Source organism: Monodelphis domestica, chromosome 3, assembly GCF_027887165.1.
Source record: "Monodelphis domestica isolate mMonDom1 chromosome 3, mMonDom1.pri, whole genome shotgun sequence".
Classification (NCBI taxonomy): domain Eukaryota; kingdom Metazoa; phylum Chordata; class Mammalia; order Didelphimorphia; family Didelphidae; genus Monodelphis; species Monodelphis domestica.
Window position 1 is genome coordinate 63,545,584 of NC_077229.1, and position 23,268 is coordinate 63,568,851.

General features: G+C 37.5%; 1 protein-coding gene across 15 annotated transcripts in view; it reads left to right on the plus strand.

The window, feature by feature from the left end:
- The window catches only part of LOC100025736 (ceramide synthase 4-like), a 54,488-nt gene extending 48,222 nt beyond the window's left edge, over positions 1–6,266 (plus strand). For all 15 annotated transcript variants that reach the window (XM_007489482.2, XM_056822060.1, XM_056822053.1 and 12 more), the window contains one exon: positions 1,754–6,266. In XM_007489482.2, coding sequence (XP_007489544.1) covers positions 1,754–1,906 — 153 coding nt within the window. In that variant the 3' untranslated portion in view covers positions 1,907–6,266. The remainder of the gene's footprint in view (positions 1–1,753) is intronic.
- Positions 6,267–23,268: the final 17,002 nt, after the last annotated feature.

Below are 23,268 nucleotides of genomic sequence, written 5' to 3' on the forward strand. Positions count from 1 at the left end.
AGATAGTGAGTGTAATCCAAGGTTAGGGTTTGGCAATGTATAATAATAATAGCTAATAGGATAAGGAGGCAAGAGATTCAGGTATCCAGTTAGACTTACTCACAAGTGGGTCAAAGTAGGAAAGGGAGGAGATCATAGCCAGTGCAGGGGTAATGACTTGATTAAGAATTGAGGGATAGGGAAAATTGAAGGTCACAGTGAAGAAGAAGGTTGGGGGGGGGGTAATAAAGTAGAAAGAAAGATAGAATGATAAAAGATTATGCTTAGCTAAGGGAATCTCAGAGTTTATACACATGGTAGTAGAAATATTTATGGGTGATATTTAATTGAAGAATACAACCATTTCTTTTACTTTCTTTTTTTTTTTAAACCCTTACCTTTCATCTTGGAATCAATTCTGGGTATTGGTTCCAAGGCAGAAGATTGGTAAGGGGTGGGCAATGGGGGTTAAGTGACTTGTCCAGGGTCACACAGCTAAGGAGTGTCTGAGGCCAGATTTGAACCTAGGGCCTCCCCTCTCTAGGCTGGCTCTCAATCCACTGAGCCACCCAGCTGTCCCCAGAATCTGACCATTTCTATATGTGACTGGGTTGAAGAGAAGGAGTAGGTCATGAGAATTTGAATTCTTGAGTTAGAAAGAATGAGAGTAGGAATTTGGAGAGTAGGAATTCCTTTCACCCTCAAAAAGTTCTAATTACAGAACTTTTTGAGGGTGAAAGGAAGGAGAATACTCTGGTTTTTTATTGATAAAAATCACTGGAACCTAGATTGGGTTAAGATTATTTCATTCACAGTGTAAAGAATAAACTCTCCTATTCAAAGAATGAATTAAAAATATTTGTTACAAACCTTACAATTGTGCTAAGCTCCAGAAATACCAATATAAAATTGAAACTGTCTCTAACCTTGAGGAAAAGCAAAGAATACATAGTGGTTAGGAGTGGCCATACATGAATGTTCTGATTTGAGAATAATGACTAGCATTTATGTAGTACTTTAAGGTTTGCAAAGCACTTTACAAGCAATATCTCATTTGGGAAGTCATTGGATTTGTGAATGTGTTGTCCTTTCCTGCAGCAATAGAATACTAAAGCATGTTCCAAGGCTGGAATTCAGGGAAGGGAGTTTGAGGGTCCAGACAGTGCCAGGGCAAATGCAAGGTCTGTTGGTCCAGAGGGTGAAACAGCATGATTGATGACAAAGGCCACTCTTTCACCACCAGAAGTAAATATGGATTATCTGTCATTTAAAAACGCACACCACTTCGCCCCAGGATATTTTTCCAGCTTCACTGCACATTGCTCCCATTGCTTCACTCATAATTCTTTCTGGGCAAACTGACCTTCTTGCTATTGTTCCTCACCTAGGACACTCCTCCCATCTCTGTGTCTTTGAACATGTTGTTCCCCATGTCTGAAGTGGAATCTGCCCATCCCCACCCTCACACCACCTCTGCTTCTTAAACTTCCTTGTTTACTCTAAGACTTCGCTCAAGCATCACCTAATAAGTTAGGCTTTCCCTGATTTCTTCCCTAACCTCAACTTCTACTTCCAAAATTTCCTTATTTATTTCCTTTGCATATATTATGTACATAATTTTAGAAGTGCGGGCTATTTCTCCTGAGAGATAGCAGTTTCGTGAGGGCAGGTCCTATGGTATTTTTGTCTTGAGTCTCTATTATTTTGCACAGTGATGGATACTTGGGAGGTACTTAATAGATATTTATTGGTTGATTGTCTCTCTCATTCTTAGGTGAAAAATGATGTGAGGAGTGATACAGAGGAGCAAGACACGAGTGATGAACAGTTGGAAATGAGACAGCAGAAAAGTGGGAAACTCCGGTCTAATGATGCCATAGACATTCGAGCCAGGGGTGGTTTGAAAGCCTCGCCAGCTTGCCACTGAGCCTGTCCCAGTGAAGATCTGTGGATGGCTGCTCTCCTGACTGCCTGAAGATTGATTCACCCTGGGAAATATCTCAGCTTTTGATTGAATATGGACTCCAGAGAAAAAGACCTATGCTGAATAGGGGCCCTTTATTTTTGTCTCCCCGTGTCTGTCTATTTTCCTGTCCTTACCTTTACTGGACTTCATGGTAGAGGAGAAAGGATAGAATATCCCTGATGAGGATTTTATGGTGAATTTAGTTATCTGTCTTTTGCACAATCTTTCCTGATGAACAATCGTCCTCAGACTTAGCCACTGAGGCATGTCCCCATCCCTTAGAAAAAAACAGAGTGAGGGGGAAGGGCATAAAGAGAGAATTGGAAGACCCCCTCAGAAGGATACCCCAGAGGCTGCCTCATGTCCCCCAAATGATCAGGCAGGTGATGTCTGATCCCTTAGTCAATAAGAGTGTCCTAGTCATGCAGGCTTAACACTAGAATGAGCTGACTAGACTCAGACTTGTCTTCTCTTCCCATCAGGGAGTAATCCCTGGCAGATCCTAAGAAATAGAAAAGCCCATTCAAGCTAACAATGGATGAGTTGAACTAGGGTTTCACCAGACCCAGAGAAGAAACAATAAAATTTAAATAGTTCAGGACTTACTTTCTCTTAGCCCCAGACCTTCATTTTCAGCTCTCTCCCTACTCAGTGTTCACCTTTATCACTCTCCTACTTTCTCCATGATTGTTCAGGACACAGAATTTTTGAATCTCAGAACTTGGAGGGACCTCATCAGGTATCCATTTGAAGCCCTGCTTGGGCGGACCTTCTCTAGAATCCCTAACAAGTGGCCTTTCAACTTAAGCATCAAACCTGGAGAGTTCACCCCTTACACTGATAGTTCATTGTCCTGTCAAGGCAGCTGTGAAGCTTGCAAATTCATTCTTATATGAGAACACATTTGCCTTCTTGAACCACTCATCACTATTCTCCACCTCTGTGGACAAGTGGGAAAGCCTCAGGGGGGTTGGATGGAGATGAAAGCTGTGGTGGGGCCATCATTTTCAGAAAGTAGACCCCAGGATGAAAAAGACATTGGTGCTTCCAAGGATCTGAAATAGGTCACACCAACTCCTGTTTGGAGCAGAATTCCCAAACCCCAATCTAATCACCTTTTAACATACAAATGGATCTATGTAGTCCATGATGTGGGCATTCCCTCCAGTGATAAAAATTGCTGGCCAACCATTCCTGTTCATCTGGCATAACTTTTGTTAAAATGGACTAAGATATAGAACTGGAGAAAAAGATATAGATATAGAGAATATATAGATATAGATATAGATATAGATATAGATATAGATATAGATATAGATATAGAACTGCCAGGAAAGCCCCAAACTCGTTGGGCATTAATTAGCCCAACGAGTCAGTCACTAAACTAAGTCATCTGGGGCAGAAGTAGTGGGGAGAGGCTGACTCTCAATGGAATTCAGGTAAGAGGACTCCAGGGCAGGTATGAAAGCCAAATTAACATCCTCTTCTTCCTTAAATCCTCAGGGACACTTGATAGAGCCAAAAAAAAAATTCAAAACTATAAAGGATCTTAGAGGTCTTCTAGATCAGCTTCCTAATTTTCCAGATGGGTAAATAGACTTGGGAAGAGAGAAAGAGAATCATTCTAGGGTAAACACTAGTAAATAGCCTTTGGGGTAAGAAGAGAAAGGCCTTCCCATCAGCTACAAAATCTGCTGCTGGGTCTCTGCCTTCAGGAAAAGTGAAAAATAACCTTTCTTCAGGTCCCCACACTCTTCCCTTTACTTGGTTTGCATAAGACCTTGAGACTAAACTCCTGGAGATGTTGACAACCAGCCTGAACTCATTCTTCAGTTATTTATTGTTAATTACAGCTTTCCACTTGTTATATCTTCCCCATTCCCTTGATTCTGAATTCCCAGGTGGCATCTTTTAAACCCCATTCTCCTCTCCCAGTGCCTAATTACTGAAAAGCTACTCTGATTAGATTTTGCCATGTTTTATTAAATTATCCCAAGTCCTATCACTAGTAAGTTTTAGCAGCATTAAACAGAGAATCTCTACAAGTGACCTAAAACCTGGAGACAGTCAAGGAGGTATTCTCCACTAACCTTTTCTGAACCATACAGAGCTGTTTGAGAGATGCACAAGAAATGCTTATCAGACTTCTAAAGATCATGGACACTGTTAAAGGACCTGATACCTCTAAGGGTGCCAGGATATTGGGTTTCTTTATTCATCTTATTGTAATTTTGCCTGTTTTATTAGTTCTCTCTGTGTTGATGACCTGTTGCCTATTTTGTACGCTGCTTATCATTTCTATCTGGACTGATGTATATTTGCACATGCCCCTTTTGTCCTCAGGGGAAAGGATGCCCCTAGTGGGTGGGGAAGCAAATTTCCAGGAGTGGTGCGATTATTGTTTTGCAATCAATAAGGCAAACTTCAGGGCTGGTGATTGGCTCAGTGGATAGAGTACCAAGGCAAATTGAGATATAACACCAAATTGTACTGCCACGAGCTGGAATAATCATCTCCCCCCATCATTCACTTTCAGCCAAGGGAAAACATCACAAACCTTTCACAATTCTCCCCTCATTTTGAACTTAAGGCATATTTTTAGGCCACCAGTTCTGTGTTATGATCAAAACAGTGTTAATTTGGAAAGAAATACAGAACTTCCAAGTAGTCAGAAAACCCACTTTTTAATCAAATAAAGGGATAAGCTCATTAATCTGGGCACCACACAGAGTCATAAATCAAATTTCATGCAGAACCAAAGGCTCTGAGACTCTGGGAATCATATTCTGGGAGAAGACCCAGCTCTTAATACCAACTCCAAAGAGAAGCTGAACCTGAGAGTCTCTTTATACCTTTGGGAAGCCTACAAAGACTAACTACAAACAGGTGTGTAAACCTCTAAACACTCAACAGCTATGACATTAGAAAATGGTCAGCTGTAACAAATTAAAGATAAAGGTCAAACTCAGGAACTGGGCTTCCTGAAAGGAAACTTTCAACCAATAGAGAAACCTCCATAACAAAAAGGTGATTCACATTCAAACCAAAAAAAGATGTGCTTAGTACTGGGGTTTCTCAAAAGTAAGGGTAAACCGAGTCTTCCAAAAATCCATGTTGACAACAAGAAAGGAGGATAGGAAATATAACAGCAAATAGGATGTAATTGTACCCTATCTCTGAAGAGAAATGTGGCCCATCAGGACAGAAAGGGTCTTCTGGGAAATTGTATTAAGCCAGGAGTACTTCACACATGAGAGGATTTTTTTTAGGATAACCCTGTTGAGAATTTATTTCCTATGTAATGACAACAACAAAACAAAAGTGTATTCTTGGCTCCCCTCAAATTGGGCAGGCAAGTGTGGGTTGGGATGGGGGCTTTTGGCCCCCAGCTCACATTTACTCTGTCTCCTAGTACACAGTTGCTAAACAGGCATGAATTTATCCAGATTTCTGCTACACAGTCCCCTTTAATGAGAAAACCTAAACACACTTTTCTCATTGCCCATGATTGGGATCAGACTTAGTCTAGTGCTACTGAGTAAAATGATTATATTTTTACAAGTACTTGTTAATGAAACCATAGGTGTAGTGGAGTATCTTAAAACTGAGGTCCAGATACTTTGGATTGTAGCCTTAAAATATAAAAGTTGGTCAAGCTCTATTGGCCATAGGCTGTGTGTCAGAAAAATGCATCTTTTCGGTAGACAATTTAGTATTGTCCAGTGATATAATTCACTGTCTACCAAAATAACGAGAGACAAAGGGAGGAAAGGAATAACACCTTTGTTTTTCTTTTTCTTTTTTTTTAAATAAACCCTTACCTTCTGTCTTAGAATCAATAAGGCAGAAGAGTAGTAAGGGCTAGGTAATGGGGATCAAGTGACTTACCCAGGGTCACACAGATAGGAAGTGTCTGAGGTAAGATTTGAACCCAGGACCTCCCATCTCTGGGCCTGGCTCTCAATCTACTGAGCCACCTAGCTACCCCCAACACCTTTGTTTTTCAACAATCTTACTACTCATACAGGTGGTGCTAGGGTTTTTCTCAAATGGACAACCCTGGCAAGACTTCTCAAGAGCCAACTTCATCCCTTGATTCCTTCAATATTGCCCTTCAGAGCTATTCTTTCTTTCCAGATTATTCTTGCCATTCAGTCCTTAGATTGTGTCTAGATAGATATCTCCTCTTTTCACATCAGCTTTCTCTACTCTCCCTTCCTGAGGCATGCCCAGTGTTGCTACACTTGTGTGCTAACACACATGACATGACAAAATGACTTTTATGTAAAGCAGAAATAAAGCTTGGAGGTACCAGACCTAATGTTTGGGCAGTTATTGTGTTTGTTATTTTGAAGTTCTCCCCACTAGGGCTAGTGTTTATCCATATAACAGGTCTCAAAACCCAACAGGTACAAGTACTTGGATACCACTAAACTCTATTGAAAACTCTCAAAACAGTCCAGCTTTTGACCCAAGCTTAAAGTTAAGTGCAAGAGCCCTCAGGTGGTTCACATCTAATTTTCACCTTTTAATAAGTCCGATGCAGTACTTAAAAGCTGCCTAATACCATACGGGTGATAGGATGGAGAACACAGAAAACATGCTAATTTGAGAGATTACAATTTCTGTCTCCTCACTAGTAATTTGAAAATGAGAGAAACAAGGAAAGTTTAATGTCAAATTTTGGAGGAAGAAATAGCTAAAGTAATGAAGGTTTATAAAGCCATGAAAATATGGTGGGAGCCTCTTTGAAATAAAGACAACTTTCATATAGTTTCATTAAATTTAAATTATGTAAACCAGATACAAAGTTTGGAGGTGCCAGAGTGCTCTAGATTTCCTTCTGGCAAGGAGTAGTGCATGTACTCTTGTAGGACAGTAGGGCTGCACCTGGGTTTCTATAAACTTCAACAACATCCATATACACATGGATTTGGTTTGGAATGCCTGGAACAAGTTCCTGGAGAAGGGGATGGAACCTTGGTCTCCATGAGAATGGCTAACCTCTTGGCTCCCAAATATTTGATGGCTAAGGTATCTGTGATTTTTCTCTTCTGGGGCCTCGTGGAGATCTTGTGCTGTTTATATTTACAATGTCTCCCTTGATGCAATGGACTGATTCCCAAGTCAAATTTCCCAAGTGACAGGCAGCCAGAGATTAAGGCCATGCAGCTGAAGATAAACGAATGATATAGGATCGATTGTAGTGCCACACCAGAAGTATGGTTAGCACCAAAGGTGGGGTTTACTGTGCAGTTAGCCAACTCACTCAGAGACCTTGCCTGTCCTTTGGAATACATACCAGCTCCCACTCAGGAAAGGAAGGTCCCCATATACAATCATCCTATCTCCTTAGCACTGATCTCATCTCCTTATGAGACTGTAATAAGGGAGCTAACGTGGCACTAACTCATCTCATTGGAACAGCTAAGTCAGAACTCTCTTTCCCTTATAAAGAAGTTATTTAATCCTGTCTATAGAAGTCACTCTCAGTTTGATTCAGGCTGGCCCCCACGCAACTACTGCCTTGGTGTATTACAATAAATTCCTTTGGTCTCATTTCAAGTTTCCCTTATTTATTGGGACGAGGCCAAAAAGAAGATTTGTCCTTTTAATATTGAGAAATTGATATTACTTCTCCATTCAAGAAGGCTTAATAACTCTATTGCCTCTGGGTTTAAGTACAAATCCCTGTGTTTGGCATGTAGAATATCTCACAGGTTTACTGTAGCCTAGACAGGTGCTCCATTACTTCCTCACATTTAATCTATCCCTCAGCCAAACTCTCCTGTTTCTTATTTCTTTCAAATGACATTCCATCTCCCACCTTGATGCCTTTGCACAGACCAGACTTGGAATGATTTTTTTCCCTTAACTTTGTTTTTTAGAACCCTCATCTCCTTCCACTTTCTACTAGAAGCCTTTCCTGATTCCCCAATAACAAGCTTCTCCAAATAACTATGTATTTTACATATATTCTATATTTATTTATCTATGTGCCATTTTTACTCCTAGTAGAATGTAAGATATTTGATGGCAGGTAATTTTTTTTCATGCCTTTCCATAGTGCCTGGTGCAAAGATTAAAATTAATATCCAATACTCTAAGTATTATTATTTAGTAATATTTATCTTGAAGTATAAGGAAGTAAGGCTAGCAAAAAACCAAGAGTCACTTCTCCCTCCTCCACATGGATCCAGAGAGAGCTTGTGGGCAGAAAAAGAAACTAAAAACTCCCCCCATATAAGGAGACCCATAACTGGAAAAGGAAAAAGGGGGTTGTGGGAAATGTAGTCTCTAGGTTTCAAGATTCTAAATCAATACATCTCGCCCTTTGATCCTTTGGGAGACCAGTCTCCTCAGTGGATCATGAAAACATAACTAACTCATAACTTGACCTAGAGGTATATGCAAATATTACAGTTTTTAAAGGGAAATTACAATAATTTGGGAATAAGAGGAAAATAAAAGGGAAAAGGAACAAAACCAAAAATAGGTGCATTGACAAAAAGTCAATTAGGGGGCAGTCCCCTGTGGCATAAGAGTGTACATTCAAAAACAAAAGCATTCAAACACCTCCCCAAAGTTCAAATTTGCCATATCTCAAAGTTCACTCTGAATTTTCTGGTACAGCGTGTGGTCTCTGCAGGCAACTTCACAGTGCCTTCTAGATTCTGAGAGGTAGTCTCTTGTTCTAAATTTGTCTCAAATTCAAGTCAAAGTTCACAATAATAACATAGTTCCCCCCCCCCGAGGAAAATAATAATACAATCCCCTCCCCCAAGGAGGCTACAGGGATATATGTAGGAATTACACAGGGGTACATGGTTGAGTCATAAGGCATATGAATCAAGTATCAGAAACATTAAGGAATCAAAGAAATTAAAATAAAAAAATAACTTCTGAGTCAGATAAAAAAATATAAAAAGAAAACTTGAAGAAAAAAATTCTGTGAAGAAGGAAAAAAGAAAAAAAGGGAAAAAATATCACAACTCACAACAGGTTCCTGTAGTGATTCATGTCCCATAAGCATACAACAACAATTAGTCACTAACCCAGTTTAGCAGTCTGGACTACAGCAAGTTGTCATATCATGAAAGAAAATAAAAAAAGAGACTAGATCTCAAGACAAATGGGAAATAGAATTTCCTGGTTCAACCCTTTTCTTTATTTTTTTTCCCCGGGATAATGGAGCCAGAGCAATCCACGTTATATGCTTGATATAGAGTGTGCTACAAGGAAGTCCTGCATTTAACACATGTTAAACAGCCACAACCTCGAGTCTCACACATGATCAAGTCATTGTGCTTTTTGGGCAGAATGTCATCAATCCCCATAGGATTGGTTTGGTTTCTTTCACCTTTTTTATGCTTGTTTGGTGCTTTTGAAGTCTCCTTTGTGGTCCATGGTTCTTGAATTAGACATAGTCATTGAGTAAAAGTCTCACAATAGTTAAATAACTAGTGGCAGGTTGCCATAGTCCAAAGCATTTTGGGTATGTGTTTTATATGCTAAGTAAATGGACATCTTAGGTTATGCTACTGCAAAAAGTAAAAATAGTTTAAAAAATTTTCAATACTAGTGACGTGTTTCAAAGGCAAAAAATGAGAAAAGAAGGGAGAAATCAAATACTGTCTGACACATGTAGGAAGAAAACAAAAATGTTAAAATTGTGTATATTTCACAATTACAGAGGTAAAGTATAGGGACTAGTTTAAAAAAATAAGATTCATTTCCTCTTTGACTTACCATGGTCTTCAATGTGAGAGCAAATAAGGCAGATAAAACAATGTGAGTGCAAATGAGGTAGACAAAGCAATAATACATTCAAGAAAATACAAAAAAAATAGTAAAGACACAAAATTCTACAAAAGGCACATCAGGTCAATATAGGTCACTAATACAGATTTTCTTCTATGAGGTAGTACATGTGTTGCTCTACAAGACAATTTGTGCAAATATAAGGATCAATCAAATAAAGTGCAATAATATAGTACCAATCCAGCAATAAAGAAGTCCAATCACAATCAATAGTCAAATACAATAAGTGCAAGCAATTATTCACCATCAACAGAAGGTATTCGTTTTACATGACTACAATAAATCCATGAGTCCCTCTCTCCAAATTTTATGGCTGTTGGTGTAGTTAATAGGATCTGGAATGGTCCATCGTAAGCAGGTTCAGTTGACCCAGTACATTTGAAATTCTTTATGTACACACTATCACCTGGGTTTAAATCATAAAGTGAAAAATCAATGGGGCCTGCTTGAACAGCAGCTTCAGAGGCATGGAGTTCTTTCAATTTTGTTTGTAATTGTCTGATATATGTAGCAGTGGTTATATCCTCCTGAGGTATAGGCAGGGGTAAATGGTTGTACCTGAATAGGTGGATGTCCAAATAGCATCTCAAACAATGAGATGAGTAAATCACCTCTGGGTCTGCTTCTGAGATAAAGTAGGTCCAGAGGTAGAATTTCAGGCTACTTTAAATGGGTCTGTACACAATTTGCCAATCATGGTTTTAAGTTCTTTATTCATTCTGTAGCATACCAGGCATGTTGGCATTTGGGAAGTATGATTGATGTATTGATATTGTACTACCAGACTCATGGTCGGAACTCTTGATGTTAAAGGGCCAGTCCTAGGCACTAGTGAAGGACAGGCAAATTCATGAGCTGGGTGTTGGCCAAGCTGCCTCAGGGCCACGCTGCCTCTGCTCAGAGTAAGGCCATTAACAAAATGCGGGCTCTTTTGCTTAGAGCACACTCATTTGCAAAGCTCAGGTTGGATTTACCCCCACCTCTTTGTTTTCTTCACTATCAATTCAACCAATGTTAAGACCTGTGCTATGTTACATATTCATTGAACACCTCCCAATCCACATCTCAATAAATGCTGGGGTGAGGGGCGCTATTCCTACCTCTTTATTCCTGCATCCCTGGAGTTCTTCCTCCTATCTCTCCTTATCTTTCCTAGCAACACTGTCGCCCACTAGAAACATGATTCTGAGGCCTCCGCAGACCTCACTATTCTGCCAAAGGGAAATTTATGAACCCTTGCTCAAGATCCTGCTTAAATACCTGCAAAGTCCATGATTTATAGCTGCCCATTCATACTCGACAGCTCAACAAAATGACGGGAAATTCTCCCCACCCCCTTCCCATACTGTACTGAAATGGACTTCCCACATGTATCTTATCTAGGAATTCTTACCTCCTGTTTCCTTATTTCTCAGGAATTCTTACCTCCTGTTTCCTTATTTCTCAGGTGTTCCTTTAATTAACCTTCAAAGGAAAACCTTATCAGGGGTTACACCACTCCCCATATCAATTAACTTGTCTTTGAGTCTTCATTTATACCCATTTTCCTCAGGCTCCCTTCTCCTTCTCAAGCTACAACCCATAAAGGAAAATTATATAGCAACTGCCAGTTGGATTGTTATACATTCATTCAACTTGGTCAGAGCTCTGGGGATGATATGGCATATGAAATTTAGCAGTTATCCCCAGACATGAATAAATTTGAGATAACACTGAATTGGTAAAATGAGTTCCTTTATCTGAATCAATTACATGCTGGCAGACCAAAACAAGGAATAATTTCTTTCAAAAGGATTTTAGCAACAAAAGCCTCTGTGGCATGAGCAGTAGCAAATGCTTCAGGTCACCAGGTTGTTTGATCAACTATGACCAGACAAAATTTATACTGTCCAGCTTTTGGCATAGAGAAAAAGTCAATTTGGAGATGCTCAAATGGTGTGTAAGCAAAAGGATGTCCACCAAAGGCTTTTCCTCAAAAGGCATGTTGATTAAAGGCCTGGCAGATAGGACAAGCTGTACATACTTTGGAGGCAATTGTAGTTATTCCAGGAACTAACCATACTCTTTTAACAGAGTCTACAATACCTTGGGTGCCAAAATGACCATGTTTATGAATAGAGTGACAAATCTGGTTATAGAAAGTTCTAAGGAGTAAGGGTTTGCCAAACTGATGATACCCATACTCCATTTATCTGTTTTGCTTTAAATTTCTGCTTCTATTTTTCAACTTCCTTATCATTATAAGAAAGGGATAGATCCAAATCATCAGTAATTATTAGTAGCATAATTCAGGGCCCTCTAAGGCTGCTGGTTTTGCTGCAATATCTGCTTGGTTATTTCCACATTATGGTCAGAGGGCATCCCAATACCAGATCGGCAGATTTGGTTACCAGTAAATCTGTGGTAGCTACTCCTCTAAGGCATGGTGGTGCTTCAGCAGCTACTTGGTAAAGCTGGGCAGAATAATAGGCTACTGGGGGATGAGCAGGTCCCAAAAGTTGAGTTAGAACACCTGAAGCTACCCCTTTTTTTTTCATGGATATATAAGGCAAATGTTTTATCATAATTTGGTATGCCTAGAGTAGGGGAAGACAGGATAGCTTGTTTTAAATTTGAAAGAGCTGTTAGGTGTTCTGTTTCCAATTTAAGTGGTTCAGGGACTGAGTTTTTGTGAATGCTACAAGGGGCTTAGTGATTTCCCCATAGCAAGAGATCTACTGCCAACAAAATCCCGTTGCTCCAAGAATAACTCTCAATTACTTTTTAGTGGTAGGAGCACTTAACTTTTAGATATTTTCAATACACTTGGGAGAAATTAAACAGGACCCAGCAGTTAAAATGAAGCCTAAATATTGTAACTTGGGGAGACACCACTGAACTTTTCCTTGGAGACCTTGTGGCCTCTCTTATGTAGCTCTAAGAGGAGGTGTTTTCAATCCACTTGGCATGCTTCAGTATTTGTTGAGGTCAAGAATAAATCATCCATATACTGAATTAAACTATTATATTTAAATTTTATGGCATCTGTATCAGCAGATCAAGATTATGTGAACAGAGTAGGGCTGTCCACAAAACCTTGGGGCAGACAATCCCAGATCTACTTAGAACCCTTTCAGGTGAAAGCAAAAATATGCCTGGAGCTCTCATGTATGAGTATAGAGAAGAAAGCTGAACACAAGTCTACTACTATAAAGTAAATAGCTGTTCTAGGAATAGAAGAATTAACAGTATTTATGTTGTAAACTACAGGGTGTCTCTTTATAATGTGATTGTTCACAGCTCTCAAATCCTGGACAAAGCAATAGAGATGCTTGCCATCAGGCTCCAGTTTTGGCTTTTTAACAGGCAGGATGGGTGTATTGTATTCAGATTTACAGGGAATTATGATGCCTTGGTAAATTGGGGAATTTATTATTGGTGTAATGCCATCAATTACCTCCTTCAAAAGAGGGTACTGAGGAATGGAAGGAGGTGGACTAGATTTTGTTTGAATTTGGACAGGAACAGCCAATTTAAGTAGGCCAAAATCAGAAGACAATGTAGTCCAGAGAGACTCAGGTATATCAGTTGGCATCTCAAAAATAGGTGTCTCCTTCATTTAATGAGTATCTGAAAGAAGTACAGGGAGTAAAGTTAAGAATTACTCAGGCAGTTCCAGTGTCATATAGCCATCTGGAGAGCAAGCTATTGTGACCCTAAGTTTGCACAAAAGGTCTCTCCCCAGCAAATTTAAAGGGGAGCCAGGCATTAAGAGGAAAGAGTGTTCAACACTAAGGGGTCTTATGGACAGTATTCTAGGGTAAAGCTTGGGAACTTTTAGGGGTGTCTCTGATACTCTCCTGACATTAACTGAGCCAATGGAACTGCAATCCAAATCAGGTGGACTCTTCAATACAGACCGCAAAGCTCCAGTGTCCAAAAGACAATCATAACAGATGTTATCAACCTTTAATGTTACATGGAGCTCATTAGTATGGGGGGTAGTGGATAGGGACAATGGGCAGTAAGACATCAGCATCTGGAAAATCAAAGGTTGTATCCTCTGATTCCTATCCCCCCCTACCCCCCCATACACCTTCATAATCTTTGGGTAGTACTTTGGGCTTCCCCCTGAAGGGCAGTAGCTCCCTGGGTGGTTTGGGGGCTATCTCCACTCAAAATATACTGCTGTGGGGTAATTTGGTATGAGTTGACAAGTGCCTGATTTATGTCCCTAGGATTATTATTGGTCTTAAAATTATGATTCCTGAAATCACCATCATAATTATCATTCCTGTAACTGTTCCTATAGGAATTTCTCCAGTCAGTATAGTTCATCATTACCTGGAAAAAATTCCTACAGTTCATCATTATGTGGCCCTTCTCATGACAGAATTGGCAGGTAAGGGACTGCTAGGTTCCTGGAGAGGGGCTAGCATCATTGGTTGAGCATCATGCCCTTTGTTTTGTTTATCAATCTTATACTCCAAAAATTTGATTTGTTTTCTCAAAGTTTCTATGACATCATTAGCCTCTTCCTGTTTTTTCCTTTTGGCCTTTAAAAACATAAGAAGGAATGTTTCTTCACTCTTCAAGGTCAATCTGAGGCCACCATGGGCAATGCATCCTAAAATAATCTTGGATCACCCTGCAAGAGTTGTTGACAAAATTTCTCTTTATTTGCTTAATGTCTTTGTCTTTAGAAATATTAAGGTCTAGATATCAACTGCACCCTCAACTCTGTTCCACATTTTCACTTAGCAATTTTTATTCAAAAACTTTTCTTTCTTTGGTGACTTCCTTGTCTTCTTATGTAAATATGCCCTGTGCTCTCCTCACCCAAGGTTCCCTCAATTCTTATTTTCTCCCTCTGACTCTTTCTATTATATCACCACTACCACAATCTACCCTTCATCTCTAACCCTCATCTTCTCTTTCCCTGCCCTCTGTTCCTCTTATCCCATATTTTTCACTCTTTCTCTGCTTACCAAGTAAGATATTTGCAAAGTGCTTAACAAATACTTATTCTCTCTCCTCCCTTTCCCTTGTAATTCCCATATTTTCTTTCCCTTCTCCTCTCCACTGCATTGTCCCCATATTTTTCTTCCTTTTCTCACTATTCCCAAGTGCCTTCTTATCTTTCTTGTGCTCACCCTTTTCATTTTTCTCCTTCCTTTCTATACCTTTTGTCCCCTCATACCCTTGATCTTTGACATTGCCCCTCCATTTATCCTGACTACCCTCTGCCTTTGATTCACACTTTTGCTCTGATCATATTTTACTTTTGCCGTATTTCTTTCCCTAGCATCTCTGTCATTTTTTCTCTTCTTTTCTTTCATGTTCATGTTTCCCCTTAACCTCCCCTAATACATTGTCCTCCATCCTCTGATATCCTCTCTTATAATCCCTGTAGATTGGGAATATAGTATAATAATGTTCCATTAAATTTATATATTAATGTCATCAGTGAAATCTAAGAGTGAGTTTGAGGCAATTAAAAAAGCTTCAAGCAACAATTTATTAGCAATGGCTTGACAAGTGAATAATTTCCAGTGTTTTCTATCCTCATGCGACTTGCATTTGACCATAAAAACTATGATAATTACAGGCAACCAGGCTTTTAGAAATAAGAAATTTTGGCTGACAGGGGCTTTTAATAGAAATGGGGAACTTGACAGCTCAGTTGCAGGAGCTCAAATGTGCAGAAAAGATGAATATAGCTTACAGAAGAGTTTCCTAGAGTCAGTACCTTGTCAGCTTTTATGGGATCTTATTCCTATTTCTTAATTTGTAATGATTAACAAAAGGTATATGTAATTGAACAGTGTGAGTAAAAATAAATAATTGACAAATAACATTCCATAATTCCCTTCTTTTATTCTTGAGAGATCAGTCTCCCATGAATCTCCTTATCCAAAAAGTTTATCTATACTTAATTTTGTGTTGGCAGAAAGCATGATCACAAAAGCAGAGGGCAGGTTATTATAAATCATATAATTCAGCATATTCTTGTTCCTGGGGTACATCATAATTTCTAACTAATGAATCATCTCTAATTACCGTGAAATATCTAGGAATCATCTTTGAGCATGTTTTAACACAATAAGCTAAACACAGGGCCCCTATAACCATAGTAAAAAAATATTTTACTGCCTTTAAACCAGGAAAACAATGAAGAAAACCAGAAAAAGAGATTCCCCCAAGAACCACTTTCTTGTGAGTGGGTTTCATTGGAAAATTGCTAAGTAGCCAATATAATATGTTGAATTTCATATACATTAGTGATGATATTTCCTAACTGGTTAATGTAGGCATGGTAGGTCTGGCTGACCTTACAAGAACACATTTGAGGCAGATAGACACACACAGAGTAAAGGTAAAGTAATAGAGCAGAATTTATTGTGCATAATCTGAATTTAAAAACTTGAAGTAGTAATCATAATCTCAGACAAACTAAAGTAAAAATGGATCTGATTAAAAGAGATAAAAACCAAAATTATATCTTGCTAAAAGGTACTATAGACAATGAAGTAATATCAGTACTAAACATATATGCACCAAATGATATAGCCTCCAAAATTTTAAAGGAGAAATTAAATGAGGTTTAGGAGGAAATAGACAATAAAACTATATGGGGGAGGAGATGTCGGGGGTGGGGGGAAGCTGGATAGCTCACTGGATTGAGAGCCAGGCCTAGAGACAGAAGGTCCCAGGTTCAAATCTGGTCTCAGACACTTCCCAGTTATGTGACCCTGGGCAAGTCACTTAACCCTCATTGCCTAGCCCTTACCACTCTTCTGCCTTGGAGCCAATACATAGTATTGACTCCAAGGTGGAAGGTAAGGGTTAAAAAAAACTATATTAGTGGGAGTCCTCAACTTCCCCTTTTCAGATCTAGATAACTCAAACCAAAAAATAAACAAGAAAGAAGTAAAGTAAGTGAAAGAAATTTTAGAAAGATTAGACCTAATAGATCTCTGGAGAGAATTGAATGGGAATAGAAAGGAATATACTTTATTTTCAGCAGTACATGGCTCCTACACAAAAATTGACCAAATATTAGGGCATAAAAACTTCACAACCAAATGCAGAAAAGCAGAAATAATAAATGTCTCCTTTTCATATCATAATGCAATAAAATTATAATTAACAAGGCTCCATGGAAAGAGGGGTGGGCCAAAGAAAAAAATTACAGAAATAATCAATAATGTTTCATTAATCAGAGTAACAAGGTGGAGACAGTGTATCAAAATTTGTGAGATGTAGCCAAAGAAGTACTTAGGGAAATTTTTACATCTCTAAATGCTTACATCAATAAAATAGAGAAAATGCAGATGAACAAATTAGACATGCAACTAAGAAAAACTACAAAAAGAGCAAATTAAAAATCCTCAATTAAAGACTAAATTGGAAATAATAAAATTAAAGGAGAAAATAAAATTTAAAGTAAGAGAACCATTGGATTAATAAATAAAACTAGGAGTTTGTTTTATGGGAAAAAATAAATATACAGAGCATTGAATAATTTTATTCATAAAAGGAAAGAAGAAAATAAAATAATTGGTATCAAAAATTAAATGGGTGAACTCATTACCAAGAAAGAGGAAATTAAAGCAATCTTTCCAATTATATAGCAATAAATCTCTTAATCTAAATTAAATGGATGAATATTTACAAAAATACAAATTGCCAAAAATAACAAAAGAGAAAATAGAATACTTAAATAATCCCAACTCAGCACACAAAAAAAATTGAAATCCACCAATGAACTCCCTATGAAAAAATCCCCATGGCTTTTGGATTCACAAATGAATTCTATCAAACATTTAAAGAACAATCAATTACAATATTAAACAAACCATTTGGGAAACTAGGCAAAGAAGGAATCCTACTGAATTTTTTTATGAAACAAATATACTACTATTACCCAAGACAAGAAGAATAAAGCAGAGAAATAAAATTATAGGCCAATTTCATTAATGAATATAGATGTAAAATTTTTTTATAAGATACTAACAAGGAGAATACAGTAATATATTACAAGGATCATTCACTATGACCAGATGGGATTTATACCAGGAATGCAAGATTGCTTAAAAATTAGGAAAACTATCAGCATAATTGACTATATTAATAATCAAACTATGGTTAATTACCATTACTAATTAATTAATAACCAAAGCATGATTATCTCAATAGGTGCAGAAAAAAACCTTTGACAAAATACAACACCTAATCCTATTAAAAGCACTAGAAAGCTTAGGAATAAATATGTCATCCCATAAAATGATAAGTAGTAGCTACCTAAAACCATCAGCAAGTATTATCTACAATGGGGGATAAATTAGAAGCCTTCCCAATAAGATCAGGAGTGAAGCAAGAATGCCCATTATCACCACTATTATTTTATATCATATAGCAAGTCTAGCTTTAACAATAAGAAAAGAAAAAATTAACAGACTTAAAGCAGTCAATGAAGAAACTAAACTATCACTCTTTGCGGATGATATGATGGTACACTTAGAGAATCTTAGAGAATCAACTAAAAAACTAGTTGAAATAGTTAACAATTTTTTGCAGGATACAAAAATCAATCCATATAAATTATTGGTGTTTCTGTATATCACCAATAAAGATCAGCAACAACAGATAAAAAGAGTAATTCCCTTTAAAATAACTCTAGACAATATAAAGTATTTGAGAATCTATTTGCCAAGACAAACACAGGAACTATATGAACACAATTACAAAACACTTTTCACACAACTAAAGTCAGATCTTTTGTCTGGGAAAATATTAATTCTTCATAGTCCAAGCTAATGTAATAAAAATGACAATTATGCCTAAATTAATTTACTTCTTCAGTGCCATACCAATGAAACTAACAAATAATTATTTCATAGAGCTAGAAAAATAATAACAAAATTCATCTGGAAGAAAAACAGGCCAAGAATATCAAGGGAACTAATGAAAAAATATGAAGGAAGGTGGCATAGCAGTACCAGATCTCAAAGTGTACTATAAAGCAATATTCATCAAAACAGTCTGGAACTGGCTAAGAAATAGAATGATAGATTAGTGGAATAGATTAAACACACATTATACAGGGGGAAATGACCTTAGCAACTTAATATTTGATAGACCCAAAGATCCCAGCTTCTGAAATAATAATTAACTCTTTAACAAAAACTGCTGGGAAAACTGGAAAACAGTATGGCAGAAAATAGGTATAGACCAATATCTCATACCCTATACCAAGATTAGGTCAAAATGGTATATGATTTAGAAATAAGGATGTATACTATAACTAAATTAGAGGAATAGTTTACCTGGCAGAACTTTGGATAAGGAAAGTACAGTCAAATAAGAAACAAAGAGTATTATAAATGTCTAATGAATACTTGTGATTATATTAAATTAAAAAGCCTTTGTACAAACAAAACTAATGTAACCAAGATTTAAAGGGAAACAACAAACTGGGGGAAATTTTTTTATAAAAAATTTGTCTGATAAAGGTCTCATTTCTCAAATTTATAGAGAACTAAGTCAAATTTATGAGAATACAAGTTATTCCCCCTTGACAAATGATCAAAAAATATAAACAAGAATTTTTAGATGAAGAAATCAAATCCATCAATAATCATATGGAAAAATATTCTAAATCACTCTTCATTATAGAAATGCAAATTAAAACAGTGCTGAGGTAACACCTCACACCTATGAGATTTGCAATTATGACAGTAAAAGGAAAGTGATAAATGTTTGCTATGGCAAATTTGGGACATTAATGAATTGTTGGTGGAATTGTGAGGTTATCCAACCATTCTGGAGGAAAATTGGAACTAGTTGTAAAGGTCTATAAAACTGTCCATAACCTTTGATCCAGTAATACCACTACTGGATCTGTATCGCAAAGAGATAATGAAAAGGGGGAAAAGACATATTAGTACAAAAATATTTATAGCTTCTCTTTTTTTGGTGGCAAAAAATTGGAAATTGAGATGTCCATCAATTGGGAAATGGCTGAATAAATTGTGATACTTATTGGAGAAGAAATACTATTGTGCTATAAGAAATGGTGAGCAAGATTGTTGCAGGAGAAGCTGGAAAGATCTGATGCAGAGTGAAGAAAGAGAACCAGAAGAATATCACACATAGTAACAACAAAATTTATGATAACCAACTGTGAAAGCTTGGCTCCTCTTAGCCATGCAATAATCTGGGACAATCCTGAAAGACATGATGGAAATGCTTCTCACTTCCAGAGAAAGAACTTTGGAGTCAGATGAAAGCATGCTATCTTTCACATCAGTGTATTAATGATTCTATTTTGGGGTTTTGACTATATATGGGTGTTCTTATAACAGTGATAAATATGGAAGCATGTTTTGCATGATAATGAAAATAAAATTTTAAAAAGTATCTCTCCTTCTTTGTGAATTCCACCATAGCCCTAGGCTCCTAGTATTTCCCCACCCCTACCCATGATTAAGCCTCTTGAAAGAATAAGCACTTAACCTGTTGTTACTATGTGTGATATTCTTCTGGTTCTCTTTTTTCACTCTGCATCACACAGAGAAAGAAAGAACTTTGGAGTCAGATGGAAGAGGATCAAAGCATGCTATCTTTCACATCAGTGTATTAATGGTTCTATTTTAGGGTTTTGACTATATATGAGTGCTCTTACAACAGTGACAGTAAATGGAGTATTCCCCAAGTTCTATATTAGCCAGGAAAGAGGGAGGCAGAGGCCTCTATTGAAGAAATAAAAAAATTGATCCAGGGTTACCAGTTCCCACACCATCTCTGGAATTCTTTAGTAAGGTCCAGTGGCCCTTCTATTATTATAAGTAAGGGTTGTATAAGTGGAGTTCCAAAGTGGACCTGTAGTGTCACTAAATACTCTGGTCTTGGCACAAATGAAAATTCTGCTTTATTTAGATCAGAGATCAGGAAAGTATAATTGTATTGGATAGAACTTCCCCAAGACATGAAGGTATCATTTGTCCCAGTATTATTATTACAAAAGGAGAAGATTGGTGAGAGCTGAAAATGTATCATTCTTGCTTTGTAAAAAGAGGAATTGACTCCAACTGCAGTGAGAATCTAGGGATATTTAAGAGCCTTTACAGTACCATTTACTGACTCTGTGAAATCTGTTATATTAAAGCTTCTGCTGTTAACCTTACAATTAGCTTCAAGCTTACAATTAGCAAAAAGGAATAGAGCTAGGGAGGGAGGGTCAGTGAATAAGATATCCCCATTCAAAGTGCCTTCTAGCAGCTGTATGATGTCATTGTGCTGCAATAGCATGGGAACACAAGAGTCCAGATCAAACTGATGAATGTGATGACAAGTACAACATCTGTGAGGCCCAATGACCCTGGAATTTTGTAAGCTGTCTCTTATCTGATGGTTGGTGTGGATAATGCCATTATTTCTCACCCGTATATGATGTAATCCTTAGTTAGGAAAGGCCAGAGGGAACAGTACTAGTAAAGTAAACAAGCAAATGCAGGAAGATATGATAAAGATTTTTAAAATTGACAGAATAACTAGCATGAGGGAGAGTTCCAGTTTCATGTTCATATCACTGTGAGAGTTGTAGAAGCAGTAGTACTTATCAGATTTGGGGCCTCAGATGGCTTTTTTGTTGTTGTTTTTGTTGTTTTTATTTTTTTATTTTTTTGCAGTAATTGCCTGCTTCTCCCAGTGGAATATGGTTTTGGGATCAGAAGTAAAATTATGACACCAAAAATACTCACTTCTCTGAACATCAATGGCAGAGGGTGCCTGAATGCTTACAGAGGTAGACTAAGTGGTAGAATATGGAAGAAGAGGAGGATGTTAAATTTAAATTTTGATTGGACTCTGAAATATATTAATTATGTGGTTTCCAAAGAATTAATTTCTAAATCCCAAAATTAATTACTAAAGTAAATGGAATTTATGGTAGTTTATTTACAATATTTAAAATAGAAGGAAAATATTAAGGAATATGAGAGAGAGAGAGAGAGAGAGAGAGAGAGAGAGAGAGAGAGAGAGAGAGAGAGAGAGAGAGAGAGAGAATTCTTCTTCTTATACTAGTTAGAATTTCTAACTCCCAGCCAGGAGAAGAGAGTCTCAAGAACTATGGGCCTTACCTGGAGGCTTCATGCCTCCAGAAAGGAGGGGTCACTAAGTCAGTTTTTCACTCTCCAATGGTGATAGTCTTAGAGAAATCTGGTGTCGCTTTCTGATTGCTCCTTCCAGTCAGTGCCCAAAATCTCCGAATGAATGTCCGTCTTCCCTTCAGCTCCAAGTGACTGATCCTTCACTCCAAGCCTGGTGACTGACTGCGTCCAAACTCATCTGAATATCTGAATCTGAACAGACCTTCCATCTTTTTTCCCTCTATTTAAAGACCTTTTTCTCTTGTGTCACCTCCTCTAAATTTTCACATCTACTGATCATAGCAGATGCTTTTCTCCAGGACTGCCCATTCTTTAGTTCTTACCTTCTTTGGTTAGATTGTATCTTTTTTGGGTTACTTAACACCTCTTTGTAGTTCACCTTTAGTAGTTACTTAACACCTTTTTGTGGTTAATTCACTTTTTGTACTTACTTAACACCCTTTTTTTTTTTAGTTAAGATCAAAAATAGATTGTAGCTTAAAATTCTAGCTTCATTATAAAGTAAGAGCTAAGTACCTTCATTGTTACAATCAGGGGATTACAATTTAATCTTCACAATAAAGAAAGAGCTAAGTATCTTCATTGTTACAACCAAGAGATAGCTAAATCCAATCTTCACAAGGAGGAGGAGCCTGAGATGGTATCTTGTTTAGACAGCCATGGGTTTGAGCTGTGCATAAGCCCTTGTCTCTGCCACAATAATATTTTGACTGGAACCCATAAAAGATAAAAGGTATCATGGCTATTATGATCAAAATTTTACAGCAAGAGAGCTTAGCAGACAACATAACAAGTAACAAGAAAATGAACAAAGTAATAGGTAGAATATATAGCAGAAAATTCCCCATTTTAGCTAACCTTCCAAGGTCAGGAATTTGTGTATTAGTTCTCTAACTTTCCAAATTGATTGGGCTAGAAAGAACAATGGTTAATATTATAAGAATCAGGAAAGCAAAGCAAAAAACAAAAACAAAAAACTGGGTTATAGATCTAGTGGTATTTTGGCACTTCCATATATAATGTGTAGTAAGCAAAGAAAGATTGCAAAATGATTTTGCAAAATGAATTGCATTTGATTGACGACATGTGACAGAGAAGCACATGAGAGCCTGGGTCAAGATTCTAAGGTCTCAACTGAAAAAATGAGATTTTTGGGAGAAGTTTTGGGACTTAGCTGTGATCCATCTTTCTACAAGATTTCTGGCCCTTTGTGAGATACCAGCTTGAGAGGAGAACACCTTCTTGAACTGGATGCTGGCAGCTGGATAAAAGACCAAAGAAGAATCATCACTTCTCTGCTGGACCTACTTTGGACTTTACCTCTGGAATCTTGGCTCATTTACTGGACTC